Genomic DNA, 21,581 nt, shown 5'->3' with positions numbered 1-21,581 from the left:
GGCACCTCCCCTGCAGGTTCCATTGGCCGCGATTCCCCGTTCCTGGCCAATAGGAGCTGCAGAGTCAGCGCTCAGGGTGGGGGCAGCGCGCGGGGACACCCTGGCTGCACCTCCACCTAGGAGCCATGGGGACATGCTGGCCACTTCCGGGAGCAGCGCAGAGCCAGGGAGCCTGCCTTAGCCCTGCTGCACCACCAGACTTTTAGTGGCCTAAAATCTCCTGGATTGGCTTCAGTAGCCTCCAGGAGATCAAGCCCGATTCCAGGAGACTCCCAGCCAAAATGGGAGAGTTGGCAACCCTACTTGTGGCCAGATTCTCTGATCTTCTCCAGCCACTTTGTGCTGCTCTGCAGAGTGGCTGGATTCTGGCTGTAGCTGTCTGCAGACAAGTTTTCCATTAGTATAAAACTGGCAGAGGCAGCCTCCCCCATCCCATCCCAGTGGGAGGGAGGGGGCATTGCAGGAGTGGGACGTGGTGGCGTGGAGCTGCTCTATGCCTGATCTTCCACTGGTTAAGATCACTGAGGGACATTAAGAATTAGTTGCTTAAGGTAAAGCTTCTCTTCAACAGCTCTAATTTATGCTAGAGCCAGACAATGTAGGATCAGGGAACTGCAGCCAGCCCCCTGGTAGCCAAGCCCCCAGTTCAACCTAGCAAAGAATCAGCCCTCCATCTGTCCTTAGGATAACTAAGGGACTTTAATTCCCAGTGCTGTCAGGATAGCACCTTTCAGGAGCACTACATTCCCATAAAAATTTAAAAAGACTTACATCATTTTTATCTTGTCAGGGTCTCTTTATATCAGGAGGGCTAAAGAATGTAGCAGAAACCCACTGCTGTGTAGCAGTACAAAGAGCAGGGTTATAGTGAAGAAGATAATTAGGAGTATCTTGGTTTCGAACTAAAGAGCGGTAGCTCTCTCGTGGTATTTGCTACAAAAGCTCAGTACTAATTACAAGTGGAATGGCACCGTGTATTATTCTGAGTTTAGAGTGACAATCTAATTCTCAAAAAGCTTGATGGAGTTGTGAATGTGCTTTCTCTCTGGTGGGGCTGAACACATGAAAGCTAATAGTATTTCCAACACAGTTTTCGCAGAGGGGAACACCTCAAGTGTCACAAGAACAGGTGTCTGGCAAGTGTGAAAATTATATTTAATGTGCAAGGCAAAAATGTTGTTTGTGGATGGCAAGTGTTTATCGTCATGCTTTGGGGGGAATACAGTCGATCTTTATCTGCAGAGATTTCTGGGTATGTATGCTATTACTTTTATTATTATGCCTCTAGTAAGGATCAGGGTCCATTATGCCAAGTGCTGTACAAAGACACAGGAAGATGTGGGGTGAAATCATAGCCCCAATGAAGTCAGTGGAGCCAGAATTTCACCTGTGGCCCCTTTTGAAGAATCTGCAGTCTATATAAAGATGAGTGAGTGTGACAAATGCTAGAAGGGAAGGAGGGAGAGAGGACATGGTTATCATTAATGAGAAGTTAAACATCTTGTTCCATAGGTTGGCTATGTGCTGGCTCTGCATCATTTAAAAGGATGGGTGGGTTTTTAAATAAACATGTAAATATAATCGGTTACTATCCTGTATTTTTAACAGTAATAATAATACTTTATCTAAGGATCTCAAAGCATTTAACTAGAATTGATCAGGAAATTATTTTTCCCCACAAAATAATTTAGACAAAATCAATGTATTTTCTTCAACATTTTTCTTCTTTTTTTTGAGCTTTTGTTATAAACCCAAACATTTTCAACAAATATGGAAATTTCCCTTGTGCAGAAAAGTCATTTTCCATTCAAAAATTATTCTGGTGGCAAATTTTTCAGCCATATAACAATGCAACTAAGCCATATAATACATGCCATATGAGTAGGGCCCTATCAAATTCAAGTTCCATTTTGGTCAATTTCACAGTCATAGGATTTGAAAAATAGTAAATTTCATTATATCAGCTATTTTAAGTCTGAAATTGCTGTAATTGAAGGGGTCCTGACCCAAAAAGGAGTTGTGAGGGGGTCACAAGGTTATTGTGGGGGAGGGGGGAGGGGTACTGCTACCCTTACTTCTGTGCTGTTGCTGGCGACGGTGCTGCCTTCAGAGCTGAGCAGCTGGAGAGCAGCCACTGCTGGCCAGGAGCCCAGCAATGAAGGCAGAGCAGCTGCCAGCAGCAGCAGCATAGAAGTAAGGATGGCCTGGTATGGTTTTGCCACCCTTCCTTCTGCGCTGCTGCCTTCAGAGTTGGGCCCTCAATCATCAGCTGCCACTTTCCGGCCACCCAGCTCTGAAGGCAGCAGTACAGAAGTAAGGGTGGCATAGCAAGGTATTGTCACCCTTACTTCTACACTGCTGCTGGCAGGTCGCTGCCTTCAGAGCGGGGTGCCCGGCTCACAGCTGCCACTTTCCGTCCACCCAGCTCTGAAGGCAGCGCAGGAGTAAGGGTGGCAATACTGCGACCCCCTGCAACTCCATTTTGGGTCAGGAACCCCAATTTGAGAAATGCTGGTTTCCCCTGTGAAAACTGTTTAGTAATTGGGTAAAAACACGCCAAAGACCAGATTTCATGGAGGGAGGCCAGATTTCACGATCCATGACGCGTTTTTCATGGCTGTGAATTTGGTAGGGTCCTACATATGAGGTATGCAAGTATTATTACATTCTTTTTACAGATGGATAAACTGAAGTGCTTATTGGTTCAGAGAGAATTACCTGTTGTCATGCAGTTAGTCAGTGACGTAGCTGCTATTAGAATTCAGGAATCTTGATTACCTGTTCTGACCACTAGACAACACTGCCACTCATAACATATTAGTATTAGAGAGTAAGTCACAGTCACATAAGGAGGATGGTTTCAGAGTAACAGCCGTGTTAGTCTGTATTCGCAAAAAGAAAAGGAGTACTTGTGGCACCAGCAGGAGAGTGGGGTGGGAGGAGGTATTGTTTCATGGTCTCTTTGTATATAATGTTTTCTGCAGTTTCCACAGTATGCATCCGATGAAGTGAGCTGTAGCTCACAAAAGCTTATGCTCAAATAAATTGGTTAGTCTCTAAGGTGCCACAAGTACTCCGTTTCTTTTTTTATAAGGAGGATGGAATGTATTTTTCTAAACAGTTAATCGAACATAGGAAGTCCACAAGAATTAATTGCTACAGGGATATATGAGTAATCTATTTAGATTAGTATCAGATTTCAACAATGGCCAATGCCATATGCTTCAGAGGAAGATCTAAAACCTCCACACTGAACCTTACTGTGGATTGCTATATCATGGGAGGAAATGGGATTTCTTCCTGACTCTGGCTAGTGATCCAGGCCATGAGGACCTGCAACCTGTAAAAATTTGATTGAGAATATTAATGTCGCTCCAGATGTTTTCTCTTGCTCTTTCAGGTATTTCCATTGCCCAGCGGATAGTTCAGAGCTCGCATATGATCCACCTGCAGTCATGAATGCAGACACCTTGAGTTACTGTCAGAAAGAAGCATGGTGTAAACTAGCTTTCTATCTCCTTTCCTTCTTCTACTATCTTTACTGGTAAGCTTGATCATTCCCATGTGGAAGTGGTACAGAGCTGTTTTTTATGTAAAAATTAAGCTTGCGCTATAGACCAACAAGAACAGACAACCTCATTCCCTTTGTCTGGAGTAACCATTTCAGTCCCTGATTCAGGACAAGATCCCTGTTCAGAACAGCACTTAAGCATGCGTTTAAGACCCATTGAGGTCATAGGACTTAAAGTGAAGCATGTACTTACGTGCTTTCCTGAATTGGGCCCCAATGCATCCTTAAGGTTTCCAATACAGTTTCATTCAACCTTCAGTCAAAAAGCTATCTCTGCTAGGAAACTAATTTTTTTTTGGTCCTTTGGATAGTCTGTTTAGATGGATGTCACTCTATATTGATATCATAGCAAATAAGTTACATCAGCTGTTAATAAGATATAATATTAGGGTCAAATCCTGCCCTATGCTTTGCGAGTTGATTCTTACCTAACACTTAAAAGAGCACTAGAAAGGGGGCTCCATGGCTGCAGGTGCATGCTTTGGTCTGCAGCAGTAAGGTGCGCTTGGCAGTACCTCTCCTGTGGCCTATCCTGAGCCAGCCTACCTTGCATTATAAAGATAGATAAGGCCTCATCCGAATGTCACTGTAGGTCAAGGAAAGACTCCAGGTCCATGGACAGCTCCACCCCACCCCTCCCCCTTACACTGTCACATTTACTAAGGGCAGAGACGAAAATGGCTGATGCAAGGAATATGCAGGGATCATGTCTAGTTAAGGAGACACCTGCATGATCCTTGCACTTTTGCTGGTAGGAGCCATGTAATTACACTAAAGCAGCTTGACAACACAAATTCATGCTTTTAATTTTAAATGAAGTTATTTTATTTTAGTTTTCCCTCTACTTCTCTCATAGCTGGGATCATGTCCGGTACCCCATCTCCAAGCACCCTTATGTTGCATAATGCTTTGTAAAGTGGGGCTTGTTCAATCAATACACTGCTGTGGGAGGCTGAATGTCCCTTCCTGATTAGCAATAGTGATAATGTAATATCTGCTCACTTGTCAATTACAGCATTATCCTGAGGTCTAAATGCTGCAGGCTGCATGTTAAAATTTGTGGCAGTTAAATTAAAAAGTAATAACTAAGAGCAAAATTATGTCTGGCCAAATCTGTGTGAGAAGGCACAAGGGTCCTGCCCCCTCTTACCCATCTGCTCCCCTTGGCATGAGTCAGATACTGTCTGAGTGGGAAGGACAGGGATTATGCTTTGTTAGCTCTCCTGGCAGTGCTAACTTCACCCATCCCTTCCTTGGCCTGTTTGGAGAAGGCAGAGCCATAGTACCTTTTCCTTCACCCTTTTGTACTGGCCAGCAGACTAGTATCAGCTAGTTACAGTGTTTTCAGAATTCCCTGCGGGGCTCAGCCCCTTCTGAAGCGCTCATTTCTGTCATCCTAAAACGTGGCCAGAAACTTACCATTCCAATCTGGCCCTAAGCAATTTAGTGTAAATTACAGAATCACCTATGCCACCCCTACCTATATTATCAGAGATGGAGATACAATGAAGCAGGTCTGTGGTAGTATAATATGATTTCATAGTTATACAGAGTTACACTTAAGATATATGTATCCTGTCCAACTGATCTCTTTATTTTTGATGTTTGCTCCATTGCATGAAGATTTTTTCTTTTAAGAAATGAAACAACACCATTTCAGTGGAAACCCTGCTTTCCCTTCTGGGAATGGCTGGCAGAAATTTCAAAGATCAAACACAATAGTAGAATGGTTTTATTTTCTTCACTTTTCAGGCTCAGACATTGTCCATTATTAAGCTCATACACAACTTGTATGGAAAATGGCTAATGAGTTCATAGCATTTTGAGTGATTTCTGATACTAATCTTGAATCCACCGTAATTCAGTTGCTATAGAGAGATGGAAGGAACGTGAGCCAGTATCGCAAAGGAAGGCATAGGCCGTTAGAGTCAAAAATTAGGAATGGAGGGTAAAGGTTATAAAAATGAAAGTGCTCTGCATACTTCAAAGGGACGCTTTCATATTAGCTCTTTCTCTTTTGCATTCAGCATGATCTACACTTTAGTGAGCTCTTAACTCAAAAATCATCATTAAAGACTGGGAACAACAAAGGATGGAGAGCAAGGACAAGTCAGCCTACAGTGATGCTTGGTAAAAAGAATAGCAAGGAGAGGAAAGCTTTGAACCTGAGCAGTAATACAGTATATGAAAGACATATACAGTAAGAATAATGGCCAACTGTGGCTCTGGAGTACCATGGAGACTAGGCTGAGTAAACTATCCTTATCTTCTGCTTCTCCGTGTATCCCAGTCTGTGGCTGTAAAAAAAACCAAGCAAAAAATTATTACATGTGGAAGCAAAGTCAAAGAACTATTGGCATCTGATGGGAGATGCTGCTTAGTGAAATTGGTTCATCACAAACTGCTATTTCACAAGGAGCAAAGCTTCTCAATGACTATTTTGTACTGAAGAGTGAAGGGCGAGGATCACCATCCATGGGAATGGTGGCTAAGGATGCTGCTAATACACACGTTAAATACACAGCATTCTGAGCATGAACACTCATCGGAATCAAGGTGGGATTCATGTCAGTTATCCAAGGATGTTCATCTGACTCCAAGGAAAAAGAGTTATTGTATCTGACAATTAAGTGATTTTAATGCTTTTTTTCCCACCCATGACAAAGAAATTAATAACTTGCACTGGTAGTGCAGTGAGTTCCAAAAATATACTGTTCCTGTGATTGAATATCCAGTGGTATATATTTTTATATTCCATCTGTGATGCAACAGTTTATGTATGGTACAATTATGTCTAAAATGCATTCAGTTGTGACCTAATTCTGTCAACCATCCAGTAGCATAGTTTTCCTCTTATTGGGGAAAAAAATTGTTAAAAATCACAATATTATGGAATGGTATAACATGAATATTCTACACACCAGAATGGTGTATACAAGATATTGTACCTGTAAAGGACCAGATTATTTTAGTCTGTAATTTTCTCATGCTGTTTCATGTGTGTTGTCCAGTTTAATCTGAAATTAATGGGCTGTTTAGTGCTTGTTTCCCCACATATTGGACAAGTATTGTGAAGGACGGTCAATCCTTTTTAAAATAATTGAATGCAAATGTTTTTATTTCATCTTAGAATACAGGTTGATATGATGGACTGTGTGTGCTTGTGAATGAATAAATATATATGTACACACACACAATCCAGCTATAAATATATATTAAGGTAAACTGTTTGAAACCTGTGACTAGGGTGCTGCGCTTCTGGAAAGTATTTTACACACTGGCTATTGTATTGAAAACAAAAGGTAATGTAAACAGTAATTTAACTTCTCATCTCATTGAGAAGTCCAGCCCTATACTTCTTAAATGAAAACTGCAATGTAATACAGAGATATTCAAACTACACAATTCCAAAGAAGAGTAGGTCACTATAAAGATACTTAATTGCCATAAATATTATTTGGCCAGATCCCATTGGCTTTACTCACACGTAACCCTTATTCTCACAAGTAATCTCCTTGACCTCAGTAGGACTGCAGGATGGGCCATTTGTCTCTACTCAAGGCAAAACTTTCAATCAAATCAAAGGGTGAATTGTTTGAATATGGGGCCAGATTCTGGCCTTCACTAAATTTGCTTTGAACTGTGCTAGAAATGCAAAGCAGATTTAAAGCTGGCCTAAGTAGCTAGCTGAGGATTTCCTTAATGTAAGGGGAAGCCTTGAGTGGCATAGGGCTGGCTACATCAGCCCTACACAACCCTGCTTGTAGCCTTAAGCTTAAGAGCTGTGTCTGGTGGAGGGTGTGAGGTCAAAGGGATCTGAGGAAAGATCCCTCACAGCATCTTGCAGGATCAGCCTCCAAAGAAGCAAGAACCACATAGTAGCAAACCAGCCCTGTTTACTAAATGGAGATGCTAAAATAGTGGCAGGCATATCTGAATGCTATATTCTCTTCAAACATATACCAGATCTTTGCAGTTTTCTTGTAAAGGCAAGTTTGATTCCATAGAGTTTATCAAATGGTACAGTAAGTAGAACAGATTGTTTGTTTTGTTTTTAAAGTAAAATAGCTTTGTTTTATGATAAAATGTCTCGTTACTGTAAACAATCCAGAAACTTAATCTGAATTCCTTTGTATTGTGACTGAATGGCCTAGCATCGTAACCAGTATAAGGAGCTGAGGGATGTGTGTCACAAAGGGCAAAGAATAAAAACGTTTGCAAGACTGAAATTATCTTTTTCTATGTCTAGTTTTGCCAGCCTTACTTTAAGAGGGGCATCATGAGTGGAGCAAGAGACAAGAGGTCTGGGTTCTGTCCCTAACTCTCCAGTTGACCTGCTGTGTGCCCTTGGTCAAGAAACTAGCTAGAATCAAACCTGAGTCAGGGGAGTGTGTGGCAGGGCTCCATTGTCCCAGAACCTGGGCAGAAACTGACTGTGATTCTGAAAGTCACAATCTGGTTCCTGCTTCTCCTTTGCTTCAAGAGGGAAGTACTCTGTGCCAGCCCTTTGCTGGTGCTGCTTATTTCTCTCTCTGAGCTGGCTCAGCTGTGCTGGTTGGTGCATCGTGGGGGGCAGGGCATAAACTCTGCCTACTCTCTGCCCACCTTTACTTCTATTCACCCTCAGTGGCAGCAGGTTTGTATAATTTTTGGTGGTGCCCAGAATGGGTCCAAGTCCTGCCCCCTGCCACACCTGCCTTGTAAGCTGATAAGTATTTTTTTAAATAATGTAAAAATGGACTGGAAACAGTAAGTGTTTAACAGTTTCCCTATATTGCACAATATCACGATCATAAGAAAAAATTATTTAACTAAGAATATCAGCTTTATTAATACTCTTTTGAATACGGAAACAGCCAAGCACACTCTAGGATCAATAACCCTCAAAAGCAAATACTTTCTAAAATTAAAACAAAATGTAGCCCCTTCTTTTGCAATGTTCTTCAGGAGCCAGCAAACAGTGTTTTCAATGGAATTTTAAAAAATAACAGGGGGAACATTTTTCTGTGGGTCTTAAGGATTTGTTTTTATAAAGCTAATTTTTTAGATAAAGTAGAGTTGTCGCCATACTAAGGGCTTGTCCACACTGGAGTTTCATACTGAGATAAACTGTGCCAGCACAAGTCAGGGTTAACTGGGCATGGATTGTCTACACTAGGGGCTTACACAAATGCAGCTATGCTGGTGTAAAATAACCCCAGTGCAGACAAGGCCTACAAGTCAGACAGTCTAGCACCCACAGCAATGCACACCTAAGAATCACTTATAAAGAACAAAGGAAAGAAATGCCAACTCCAAAGCAAAGAATGGGACCAGGGATGAGGGGTTCACAGCACAGGAGGGGGCTCAGGGCTGGGGCAGAGGGTTGGCGTGCGGGGGGGGGGTGTGAGGGCACTGGCTGGGGGTGCAGGCTCTGGGGTGGGGCTGGGGATGAGGGGTTTGGGGTATGGGAGGGGCTCAGGGCTAGGGCAGAGGGTTGGGGTGCGGGGGGAGGGCTGCGTGGTAGGGAAGGGGTTGAGGGGTACATGGTGCAGGAAGGGGCTCAGGGCTGGGGCAGAGGGTTGGGGTCAGGGGGTGAGGGCTCTGGCTGGGGGTGCGGGCTCTGGAGTGGGGCTGGGCCAAGGATGAGGAGTTCAAACTTTGGGGTGCAGCAGGCAGGCTGCCTCGGGGCTGGGGCCAGAGAGGAGGACCCCCCCCCAGCCCTCTCCCCACCGGCAGCAGCGAGCTCCGGCTGGAGCTCCGGCCGGGGGAGGGCCCCCCCCGGGCATGACACACCCCAACTCCAGGATGCTGCCAGGAGGTCTCGGAGTCGCCTGCAGGGGGCGGGGGAAGCTGCCATGCCTCTGCACCTCCTCCCCTCCTCCCCTCTGCAGGCGCAGCAGTCAGCCTGCCGCCGCCGGCACCGCTCCCTTAGTCAGCAGCGGCCGGCGAGGGAGTGCAGTGCGGAGCTTCAGGGAGTGCAGCTCCCGCTGCCCAGGGCACAGGTGAGGCAGGGTCCAGGGATGCTCGGGAGTGGCACGCTGAGTCAGCAGGTGGAGCAGAGGGAGAGACCCGTCCCCGAACATTGGTGGAGCCGGGCCCCCAGGGCCCTGAATTTGCTGGAGCACGGGCCCATACAACTTGCTGTCCCTGCTCACCCTCTCTGCCCATCAGTGTGGGAAGGTAAATAACAGCTGGGCACCAGCTTCCCTCCCATTGCACAGACTCCGGTGATGCAAGTAGCCCAATCACGGAAACAAAAAGGTTCCTTATGCCCCCTTATTCCTCTGAATGCGTGTATAGCCCAACACATGACTGAGCCATTAACCTTTCAGTGCCTCTGTGTCCTCACCCATAACGTGGGGATAGTGGTACCTACCTTGTGACACTGCTTAGAGCTCTGGATGAAAGATGCGTTAGAGGCTCAAGGTTTTTATACATAACATGTTCTTTGTTTATGGGAGATGAATATTTCTAAAGGAAGGAGGTAAGAGATGGAAATGAACCAAGTGTGGGGAAAACAAACCTGAAGGAGGTGCCGGTACATGGAATCTACCTAGATAGTTTGGGTTCGTTGAGATCCCCAAAGAGTGGGCTTACTGACATGGCCACACGGTACCCTGGCCTTGTAGCTGCCTTTTCATGCAGTAGTGCTTAGCTGAAAAGGCAGCCCTGGGAAGGAGCTTTCTATTAGAATCATAGAATCTCAGGGTTGGAAGGGACCTCAGGAGGTCATCTAGTCCAACCCCCTGCTCAAAGCAGGACCAATTCCCAGTTAAATCATCCCAGCCAGGGCTTTGTCAAGCCTGACCTTAAAAACTTCTAAGGAAGGAGATTCTGCCACCTCCCTAGGTAACGCATTCCAGTGTTTCACCACCCTCCTAGTGAAAAAGTTTTTCCTAATATCCAACCTAAACCTCCCCCACTGCAACTTGAGACCATTACTCCTTGTCCTGACCTCTTCTGCCACTGAGAATAGTCTAGAACCATCCTCTCTGGAACCCCCTTTCAGGTAGTTGAAAGCATCTATCAAATCCCCCCTCATTCTTCTCTTCTGCAGACTAAACAATCCCAGTTCCCTCAGCCTCTCCTCATAAGTCATGTGTTCCAGACCCCTAATCATTTTTGTTGCCCTTCGCTGGACTCTCTCCAATTTATCCACATCCTTCTTGTAGTGTGGGGCCCAAAACTGGACACAGTACTCCAGATGAGGCCTCACCAATGTCGAATAGAGGGGGACGATCACGTCCCTCGATCTGCTCGCTATGCCCCTACTTATACATCCCAAAATGCCATTGGCCTTCTTGGCAACAAGGGCACACTGCTGACTCATATCCAGCTTCTCATCCACTGTCACCCCTAATTTTTGGTGGTGCCCAGAATGGGTCCAAGTCCTGCCCCCTGCCACACCTGCCTTGTAAGCTGATAAGTATTTTTTTAAATAATGTAAAAATGGACGGGAAACAGTAAGTGTTTAACAGTTTCCCTATATTGCACAATATCACGATCATAAGAAAAAATTATTTAACTAAGAATATCAGCTTTATTAATACTCTTTTGAATACGGAAACAGCCAAGCACACTCTAGGATCAATAACCCTCAAAAGCAAATACTTTCTAAAATTAAAACAAAATGTAGCCCCTTCTTTTGCAATGTTCTTCAGGAGCCAGCAAACAGTGTTTTCAATGGAATTTTAAAAAATAACAGGGGGAACATTTTTCTGTGGGTCTTAAGGATTTGTTTTTATAAAGCTAATTTTTTAGATAAAGTAGAGTTGTCACCGTACTAAGGGCTTGTCCACACTGGAGTTTCATACTGAGATAAACTGTGCCAGCACAAGTCAGGGTTAACTAGGCATGGATTGGTCCTTTTCCGCAGAACTGCTGCCTAGCTATTCAGTCCCTAGTCTGTAGCTGTGCATTGGGTTCTTCCGTCCTAAGTGCAGGACCCTGCACTTATCCTTATTGAACCTCATCAGATTTCTTTTGGCCCAATCCTTCAATTTGTCTAGGTCCCTCTGTATCCTATCCCTGCCCTCCAGCGTATCTACCACTCCTCCCAGTTTAGTATGATCCGCAAATTTGCTGAGGGTGTAAACCACACCATCCTCCAGATCATTTATGAAGATATTGAACAAAACCGGCCCCAGGACCGACCCCTGGGGCACTCCACTTGACACCGGCTGCCAATTAGACATGGAGCCATTGATCACTACCCGTTGAGCCCAACAATCTAGCCAACTTTTTACCCACCTTATAGTGCATTCATCCAGTCCATACTTCTTTAACTTGCTGACAAGAATACTGTGGGAGACCGTGTCAAAAGCTTTGCTAAAGTCAAGAAACAATACATCCACTGCTTTCCCTTCATCCACAGAACCAGTAATCTCATCATAGAAGGCGATTAGATTAGTCAGGCATGACCTTCCCTTGGTGAATCCATGCTGACTGTTCCTGATCACTTTCCTCTCATGTAAGTGCTTCAGGATTGATTTTTTGAGGACCTGCTCCATGATTTTTCCTGGGACTGAGGTGAGGCTGACTGGCCTGTAGTTCCCAGGATCCTCCTTCTTCCCTTTTTAAAAGATTGGCACTACATTAGCCTTTTTCCAGTCATCCGGGACTTCCCCCGTTCGCCACGAGTTTTCAAAGATAATGGCCAATGGCTCTGCAATCACAGCCGCCAATTCCTTTAGCATTCTCGGATGCAACTCGTCCGGCCCCATGGACTTGTGCTCATCCAGATTTTCTGAATAGTGCCTAACCACCTCTTTCTCCACAGAGGGCTGGCCATCTATTCCCCATGTTGTGATGCCCAGCGCAGCAGTCTGGGAGCTGACCTTGTTCGTGAAGACAGAGGCAAAAAAAGCATTGAGTACATTAGCTTTTTCCACATCCTCTGTCACTAGGTTGCCTCCCTCATTCATTAAGGGGCCCACACTTTCCTTGGCTTTCTTCTTGTTGCCAACATACCTGAAGAAACCCTTCTTGTTACTCTTGACATCTCTTGCTAGCTGTAGCTCCAGGTGTGATTTGGCCCTCCTGATTTCATTCCTACATGCCCGAGCAATATTTTTATACTCTTCCCTGGTCATATGTCCAACCTTCCACTTCTTGTAAGCTTCTTTTTTATGTTTAAGATCCGCTAGGATTTCACCATTAAGCCAAGCTGGTCGCCTGCCATATTTACTATTCTTTCGACACATCGGGATGGTTTGTCCCTGTAACCTCAACAGGGATTCCTTGAAATACAGCCAGCTCTCCTGGACTCCTTTCCCCTTCATGTTAGTCCCCCAGGGGATCCTACCCATCCGTTCCCTGAGGGAGTCGAAGTCTGCTTTCCTGAAGTCCAGGGTCCATATCCTGCTGCTTACCTTTCTTCCCTGTGTCAGGATCCTGAACTCAACCAACTCATGGTCACTGACTCCCAGATTCCCATCCACTTTTGCTTCCCCTACTAATTCTTCCCGGTTTGTGAGCAGCAGGTCAAGAAAAGCTCTCCCCCTAGTTGGCTCCTCTAGCACTTGCACCAGGAAATTGTCCCCTATGCTTTCCAAAAACTTCCTGGATTGTCTATGCACCGCTGTATTGCTCTCCCAGCAGATATCAGGAAAATTAAAGTCACCCATGAGAACCAGGGCGTGCGATCTAGTAGCTTCTGCGAGCTGCCGGAAGAAAGCCTCATCCACCTCATCCCCCTCGTCCGGTGGTCTATAGCAGACTCCCACCTCTACATCACTTTTGTTGCTCACACTTCTAAACTTAATCCAGAGACACTCAGGTTTTTCTGCAGTTTCGTACCGGAGCTCTGAGCAGTTATACTGCTCCCTTACATACAGTGCTATTCTCCAGCCTTACGCCATTCTATTTTTAGTCATAATCATTGCAATGATGTTGAATAAACTTGTCACTGTTCTGACTGTTTTGGTCTCAAATACAACAAATTAATGTTGATAGCAAAGTGCTTTGACTACACATAATTAACTGCATTTAGGCTATCATTACTTATGTCTGTTTCATCCATTTCCTTGGGCCCCTAACCCACTTGTACAAAGCCTACGTAGCTGGAGAAGGAATCCTCCAGGCCCCCAAAGTCACGTAGAAACCACACCAACCCCGAGGCTATTGTATTGGGGAGGGGGATGACTGCTAATGAATCAGCATAGTCGCTAACAAATCCATTGCTCCTGCTCCCTTCTCCCTCCCCTACACCTTAATGTGCAGGGATGCGAGTCTGGAATCCAGCATGCAGAGATGTGCATTTCCCTTGTGGAGTCCAGAAATCCTGCTTCCACTCTCCAGCAGCAGAACCACTCTGGTGTCTTCACTTCTAGCAACCCTTGACTTTTGCTCAGAAGGGCTAATCCAAAATCCATTGGAGTCAGCGGACGTTCTTCCATTGACTTCAATGGACTTTGGATCTGGACTATAGATGTGTGGGAGTATCCCCACTGCAAAGCCATTACTGTGTCCCATCTGTGCAGGACTGAACGTTGCATCAATGATCTGAGTCATATTACTGCTCTGGTGAGTTATTCGTCACTCGTTACTTGTGAAAATGCTGCTATATATTGTAGTCTGTGTTTCACTGGGATTAACTAAGGCTAAACACCAGGAATATTTTACAACATACATGCAATGAAAGTAGTCGGTTTTTTTACAGTTAAACTGCAGGTGTGTGAGTAATTAACTTTTCTCCATGCAAATACTATACATATGTAGCCTGATCCTGTGAGCTGCTCAGCATCCTAAACTACCAATGAATTCTTTAGGCAGATGGGGTGCTCAGCATCTTTTAGTATCAGGCCCACCATGTGTAGCTGCTTTAGGAAGGCAGAGGAAGAGACAGAGGGGTCACGGGATACTGTAGCACTGGAGTGTATTTTCCTTTGCATGGAAATGTGGTCAACTAATAAGAAATAAAAACTAATCAACTGGTTTAAAAAAACCCAAATATTTAAAGGCATTTTATTTTTCTGCATTGACACTAATGTCAGCATTTATAGTAACACCATATACATTCTTCAATCAGCTACTTAGACAAAGTGGGGGAAAGATAGGGCCAAATTCTGTTATCCAGCACAAGGCCAGAGTTCATAGAGTTTTCTGCAGGAGAGGGGATACTGGCCCCATGGTAGGGGGAACAACAACCAACTGACTATACATATGTAGAGTGGTAGCTTTAATCTGGTTAAGTATAAATTTACAAGCATTAATCCACTGATCCTTAAGAGTAACCTCATGACTTTAATACATGGCTCCAACAAAATCCATTATGGTTTCTGGGAACTCTGCTTGAAAAATGTGTCCAGATTATACCATAGAGAAACAGTGGAGTAATTCATACACCAGTGCAAAATGAATGTAAAATGCTACCAAACTGACATTTTCCACTCCTACCTGAAATAAAGTTTTACCACCACTTTTCACAAGTGTAAAAAATCTACACAAAGTGAAAGGCAGAGGATAATCAAGCTGTCAGTGTTGGTTAAAAACTCTGCAGTGCGGATCAGAGAGGAGCATTTTGACCGTAGTTGTTTACTATTGTACAATATCATTTCTGTTTCTCTTGCAGTGTTATTGACAACTCTGCAGGGGATGGGGTGGGGGGGAATATGGAGTTAAAAGTAAATATTCACTGAAAAAATGAAGTTCAAATTTATTTAAATGAGTATTTAAAATCCATCTAGTTACTTTAAAACACACTCCTGATATATTTTCACATAAACCTTAACGGATTCTTTGATTGTGAATTACACAATCCAGCAAATGGAAGAATGGATACTTTAACAAAGCTCCATGGAGCATTATTATGTGAAGATGTTTTCTAATTGTGATTTTTCCATTTGCTGTTTCTGGTCTCCCAGCCTGCCAGAGCCCACCATAGTGATGCCCTTGCCCCGCATATCTATAACAACAATGCCCCAGCGATATGAGAAAAGACAAGCATGGTTGTGCCTTCCAAGCTGCCAAGTAACATCTTGTCATGTAACCATATTTACTCCTGAACAAATTACATCCGCTTTGTCACTTTGAATCACTTGCCCTTTCAGAGGGTGGGGACTTCATATTCAAGAACTTGTACTAGCCACATGCAGCAGTGATGTTAAATTATCTTGACTTTATAGTCATCATGCTGAAAAGTACTTTAAGCCAAGGGCAATTTTCACTGACCTATTTGTCCTTGAGTTTCAGCTTTACTGTATTTCTTAGACTGGAAAGGAGATTTATCTCTTAAACTTTATTATCAACCTCAGTACCTTGTGTTTGGAAGTCTCCCTCCCCCTGCCTTTCATAGAGTGAATTTTAGTACACATTAAAGTGACTGATAGCACTAAACACACTCCTCTGAAAATGCTCCTCAATTCTGACCTTCAGCTTCCCTGCAATTTCAGTCCTGAACAGTCTTGGAGGCAGTAAGAGGGCTGTAAATGGATGATGAAGTTACATAAAATAACCAATGGAAGAGAGAATTTAAACTGGGGGCTCTTATTTACCCATTTTCATAATACAAGAACAGGGACCATTCCATGAAATTGAAAGGCAACAACTATGAAACTGATAAGGAAATAGGCATATAATTAACCTGTGGAGCTCATTGCCACAAGAAATTGTTGAGGCCAAGAGTTCAGTATGAGTTCACAAAAGCCAATACCTTTATATAGATAATGAGATAATCTAGTTACATGTGAGGGAATAAAAATGAATGCAAGATATAAACCCTCATGTTGTACTGTAACTGATGGAGTTTAGCAGACAATTTACTCTATGAACAGGTTATTCCATTATGAAGTTTTATACACCTTTCTATGGTATCTAGAAACAGCCACAGTCAGAGACAGGCTAGTAAACTAGATGGGCCATCAGTCTGATCCAGTATGGCAGTGCCTATTGTGATGGGGCAAGGCTGCTATACAAAAGTAGTGGGAGATAGATATATTTGCTCCAGGCTAAACAAATCCCAATAAGACCAGGTTAAGTGAAATGGAAGCTGCTCCAGGTCAATTAAGACACCTGGGGCCAATTAAGAACTTTCCAGAAGGCAGGGAGAATGCTAGGTTGATTGGGACACCTGAAGCCAATCAGGGGCTGGCTGGAACTAGTTAAAAGCCTCCCAGCCAGTCAGGTGGGGGTGTATGTCAGGAGCTGTGGAAGGAAGTTGTGCTGTTGGAGAGGCTGAGCAGTACACACCATATCAGGCACAGGGAAGGAGGCCCGGAGGTAAGGGTGAAGTGGAGCTTGAGGAAGTGAAGGCTGCTGTGGGGGAAGTAGCCCAGGGAATTGTACATGTCATGTTTCTAAAAGGTCAGCTAACACACTGATACTATTAGGGTCCCTGGGCTGGAGCCTGGAGTAGAGGGTGGGCCTGGGCTCCCCCCCCCACCTTTGCCTGCTGATTAATCACTGAGACTGGGAGACAACAGAGACTGTGCAAGGAAGGATCACTTCTCCTCACCTCCCTTGCTGGCTTATGATGAAAATGGCTCAGTAGACTGTGACCCTTCTCCCTAGAGAGAGAAGGGTTACGTGGAGGGTCACAGTGAGCCTCTGAAGCTAGCGAAATCCGCCAGGAAACGCAGGACCCATGGTGGCAAGGATAGAGCTTTGTCACGCTATATTCAGAGTCTGTTCTGACATGATTGCAAATCCAAAATAAGTCTGCTGAATGCAAAGTAGCTTTTAAAATTATTTCATTTTCTACACTGAGGGTGACATTTTTTACACTGAGGGTGCCTAAGTTCCAATTTCAAGAGACTTGTGTGTTTAGTAGCCTAGGTCTCATGGAAAGTCACTTTTGAAATTTTACCCTGAAATTAGTGTACATATTTATTTAACACCATAAATGTACTTGAATCAACTACTTAAAAATGAAATAAAAATAAGGCAAAATCCTGTTTTCCTGTGTAAAGTTTCAGTAAAGCAAAGAAGCATGGTCATGTGCTTAAGGCAGTAGACTAGCCCTCACGAAATCTGAGTTCAGTTCCTGTCTGTGCACAAGCTTCCTGTCTGACCTTGGTCAAGTCACTTAATACCCCATTTCACAGATGGTGAATTGAGACATTAATACTTTTCTTCTACTTTTCTTTTCCTTGTCAATTTACATTATAAAGTCTTCTGGGCTGAGATTTTCGCTTACTATGCGTTTGACAAGTGCTTAGCTCGATGGGGCCTAAACTGGGATTTGAGTTAGCTGAATGCTATGCAATATTAATAATATTTTTTCCATAAGAGGGAGCAATCTGAATTCAGTGGAGTTAGTCAGGATTTATTCACACCAGTGTAACTGAGATCAGACTTTGACCTTTTGGGTTGCTGCTAAATAGAGCCCTAGCAGCAAATTTAAAGGTGACAGAAATGGTGGTGTACTTTACCTATTGAGTGGAGGGAATGTGATGATCTACTGTAGCAGAAAATGCAATTAACACAAATAATGAGTTAAAATAGAGGGGGGTTATGTTATCCCACATCTTTTTGCACCCTTTTCTTGCCTCTTTTCTTAACCCTTTGTCCACCTGGTCATATAACGTACACTTACTTACACAGACCTTCCAACATTAAATGTAGGGCTGGGCTACACACCAACTTGCACTGAAATACCTGTTGTAGAGATATGTTTATGAAAGACTGTGATGTGAAGATGCTCCCTCAGAAGGGACAGCATTGTGAGTGTGGGAATTTGGAGATGTGCCCTTTGAGGTGTAGGTTGGGAACACAGCATGGCTGTGTGCAGCAGCTCTCTCTCCAGAAGTGCTCCGGTTTGTTTTATTCCTTTCTCATTTGCTGGTTTGTTATTTGATGAACCCAATGATCGTGACATGGTATCAGAAGTGCTGAATGAGAAGTAAACTGCTGTCATTTTGAAGTTAACTCCTGTGTTTGCAGCTGAAAGCAGAGACAAAGGGAGGCACCAGAGAAGCGTGTGGAGTGGAGCACCAGGCACAGAGGTTTTTCCATGTATTTGGTGAGCAGAGTAGTAGCTTCACTTGCTTAAGGGGGTGTGTGCGCCAAAAATGGATGTGTTGCAACCTCCATCAGTCTGCCATTGTCAGGCAATGGTGCAGAGACCTGGAAAAAGTTCAGCCAGAGATTTGATTGTATTTAGCAGCCATAGGGGCAGAGGAGAAAAATAATAAAGTGACATCATCCTGGGTTTTTTTTTTGCATGTTGTTGGGGAGGAAGCATCAGATATTTGTAACAAATTGTTTATGTTGAAGGTGTGGATCACAGCATGGCCCCAAACAATGTGTTGCCTTTGGGAAACTCCGTCATAGATGTGGGAAAAATAATCCCAAATACAGAAAAGTCAAATGCATTTAGTTAAAGACAATCTGGTTGAGGAGTTTTTCATAGTTGTACTGGGATCTACCAAGCCTGCGGAGAGGGATTGTCTATGACAATGAATGGAACAATTATTCCTCTGAAACTGGGCATAGGAGCTCAGGTTAATATTCTGTCTGAAAAATATTATGAGAGACTGAAAATAAGACCAAATATAAATGACAAAAATATAAGTACAAATATAAAAGACAAAATAAGTACAATATAAGACAAAAATAAAAGTAACTGGTTATTGTGGAACAAATATACCAGTGAGAGGGAGGTGTATTGCTAGCATCAACCATAAAAATGCCTTGTACGGGCTCACATTCATTGTAGTGCCAAAGGAAATGACACCAATTTTAGGCCTTGCTGCATGTGAGAAACTCAATCTGGTAAAACAGGTGCTCTCACTGTAAGGTCATACTAAACCTGGCTATGAGGCACTCTTTTGGGAATATAAAGACTTGTTTCAAGGGTTGGATTGTTTGCAGGGTGAACATACAATCTGAATAAACAAACAGGTCTCTCCAGTTATCCATCCATGTAGAAAGGTGTTATTTGTACTCAGTTATAAACTCAAGGCTGAGCTTGCAAGGATGGAAGCAATGCAAGTAATACAAACAATTGAGGAGCCAACAGAATGGATGAGCTCCCTAGTCATCGTGAAGAAAAGCAAAGGCCAGCTATGCATATGCTTAGGTTTCAGAGACCTCATCAAGGCTGTAAAAAGAGAACATTTCAAACTACCAACCAGAGAAGAGATTATGGCTCAATTTGCAAATGCTCAATATTTCAGTAAATTGGATGCATCCTCAAGGTTTTGGCAGCTAAAATTAACTGAAGAAAGCTCAAAGCTATGCATATTTAATACCCCATTTGGAAGATACAGTTTTTTATGCTTATCCTTGGCATACCTTCAGCACCAGAAATGTACCACAAAACCATACATGTGATCTATAAACATATTAATGGTGTTGACACCTCAATGGATGATATCATCATCTGGGGCTCAACGAAAGAGGAGTCTGATCATAGATTTCAGGAAGTCCTGAATGCAGCTAGAGCTGCATACCTCAAACTAAATAGGGAGAAATGTGTTTTAGGGTTTACGGAACTGACTTTTTTGTTGGGGACATTATTTCCAATTAAGGTGTAAAAAGTGATAAGAGGAAGATTTGAGCCATTGAAATGCCACATCTCCAGTCAAAGAAAGATGTCCAACGGTTCCTGGGAATGATTAATTATCTTGGAAAATTCATATCTAATCTATCTACCAAAGCAGCAGCTTTGAGAAACTCCTAGAGTATAAAAATGAATGATATTGGGGTGCAGAACAGGAGGAATCATGGGAAGGTTTAAAACAACAACCGATACAAGAGCCAGCGTTGAAGTTCTGGGCACCAGGAAGGCCTATTAAAATTTCAGCAGATGCTTCACAGTCTGGGTTAGGTGCAGTGATTTTACAGAAGCATGAGGATTGTCGGCAACCAGTGCCATATACATCCAAATCACTGACTGAGGCAGAAACCAGATACACACAGATCAAGAAGGAGCTTTTAAGAATATTGTTTGTCTGTGAGAGAGTCCATCCGTATATTTATGGACAGACAGTGGAAGTTGAAATGGACTACAAGCCCCTGATAGCATTATTTAGCAAACTACTAAAGCTTATGCCCAAATAAATCTGTTAGTCTTTAAGGTGCTACCGGACTCCTTGTTGTTTTTGTGGGTACAGACTAACACAGCTACCCCCTGATACTGAATGACTGTACCTTAAGGATTCAAATAATTATGATAAATATGCAAAAGTATGGTTTGGATGTGACCTACATGATCACTGCAGATGCACTTTCCAGAGCAGTGACTCCTATGAAATCAAAAAAGACTTTAGAGACAGAGATACAAGCCTATACAGATCTGATTGTAAAGTCAATTCGCATAGCTAACAGGAAACTGCAACAAATAAGAGAGGAGACAGAGAAAGAAGAATCATGGGACTCCTTAAAGAAGTGACAATTAAAGGGTGGCCTGAAGAAATAAGCAGTTGCTATCCAGGTATAAGAGACTATTGGAACTGCGGACATGAACTTACTGTGATAGGGTGATTTTTCAAGGGCAGTAAGGTTGTAATCATGGGCGGCATGTGAACTGCCGGCTGGGGGAGGCTAGCCACCAGCCCTGCCCCTTCCAACCGAGACCCCCTTCTGTGCCACTGCCTCCCACTGCAGCCACCAACCCCCCTCCCCGCCCCAGCCCCGGAGCAATGGGAGGGCAGGTGGCACAGGCTGAGCTGGGGCTACCCCACAGGGAGATTGCAGCCATGCTGAGCAGGAATCGGGAAGGGGGAGTCTGGGGGCTGAGCATGGGCAGGGCCACGCCTGGCTGTTTGGGGAGGCACAGCCTCCCCAGCCTATGATGCCTGCTACCCATGGCTGTAATCCCAATGAGCCTCTGAAAAGAAATGCTACAGAAGATTTATGAGGGTCATTTAGCAATTGAGAAATGCAAACTGTCATAAATATAAAGGGAAGGATAACCACCTTTCTATCCACAGTGCTATAAAATCCCTCTTGGCCAGAGGCAAAACCCTTTCACCTGTAAAGGGTTAACAAGCTAAGATAACTTTGCTGGCACCTGACCAAAATGACCAATGAGGAGACAAGATACTTTCAAAGATGGGGAGAGGGGGGGACAGGGTCTGTCTGTCTT

The 21,581-nt window shown here is 43.7% G+C and overlaps 1 protein-coding gene across 2 annotated transcripts in view; it reads left to right on the top strand.

Annotated features, from left to right (window-relative positions):
* The window catches only part of CNIH3 (cornichon family AMPA receptor auxiliary protein 3), an 81,624-nt gene extending 73,824 nt beyond the window's left edge, over positions 1-7,800 (top strand). For both annotated transcript variants that reach the window (XM_048843338.2, XM_048843340.2), the window contains exons 5-6: positions 3,401-3,544; positions 5,599-7,800. In XM_048843338.2, coding sequence (XP_048699295.1) covers positions 3,401-3,544; positions 5,599-5,626 — 172 coding nt within the window. In that variant the 3' untranslated portion in view covers positions 5,627-7,800. The remainder of the gene's footprint in view (positions 1-3,400; positions 3,545-5,598) is intronic.
* The last annotated feature ends 13,781 nt before the right edge of the window (positions 7,801-21,581 follow it).

This window comes from Caretta caretta, chromosome 3 (genome assembly GCF_965140235.1).
Source record: "Caretta caretta isolate rCarCar2 chromosome 3, rCarCar1.hap1, whole genome shotgun sequence".
Classification (NCBI taxonomy): Eukaryota; Metazoa; Chordata; order Testudines; family Cheloniidae; genus Caretta; species Caretta caretta.
This window is presented reverse-complemented; position numbering and strand designations above follow the sequence as displayed.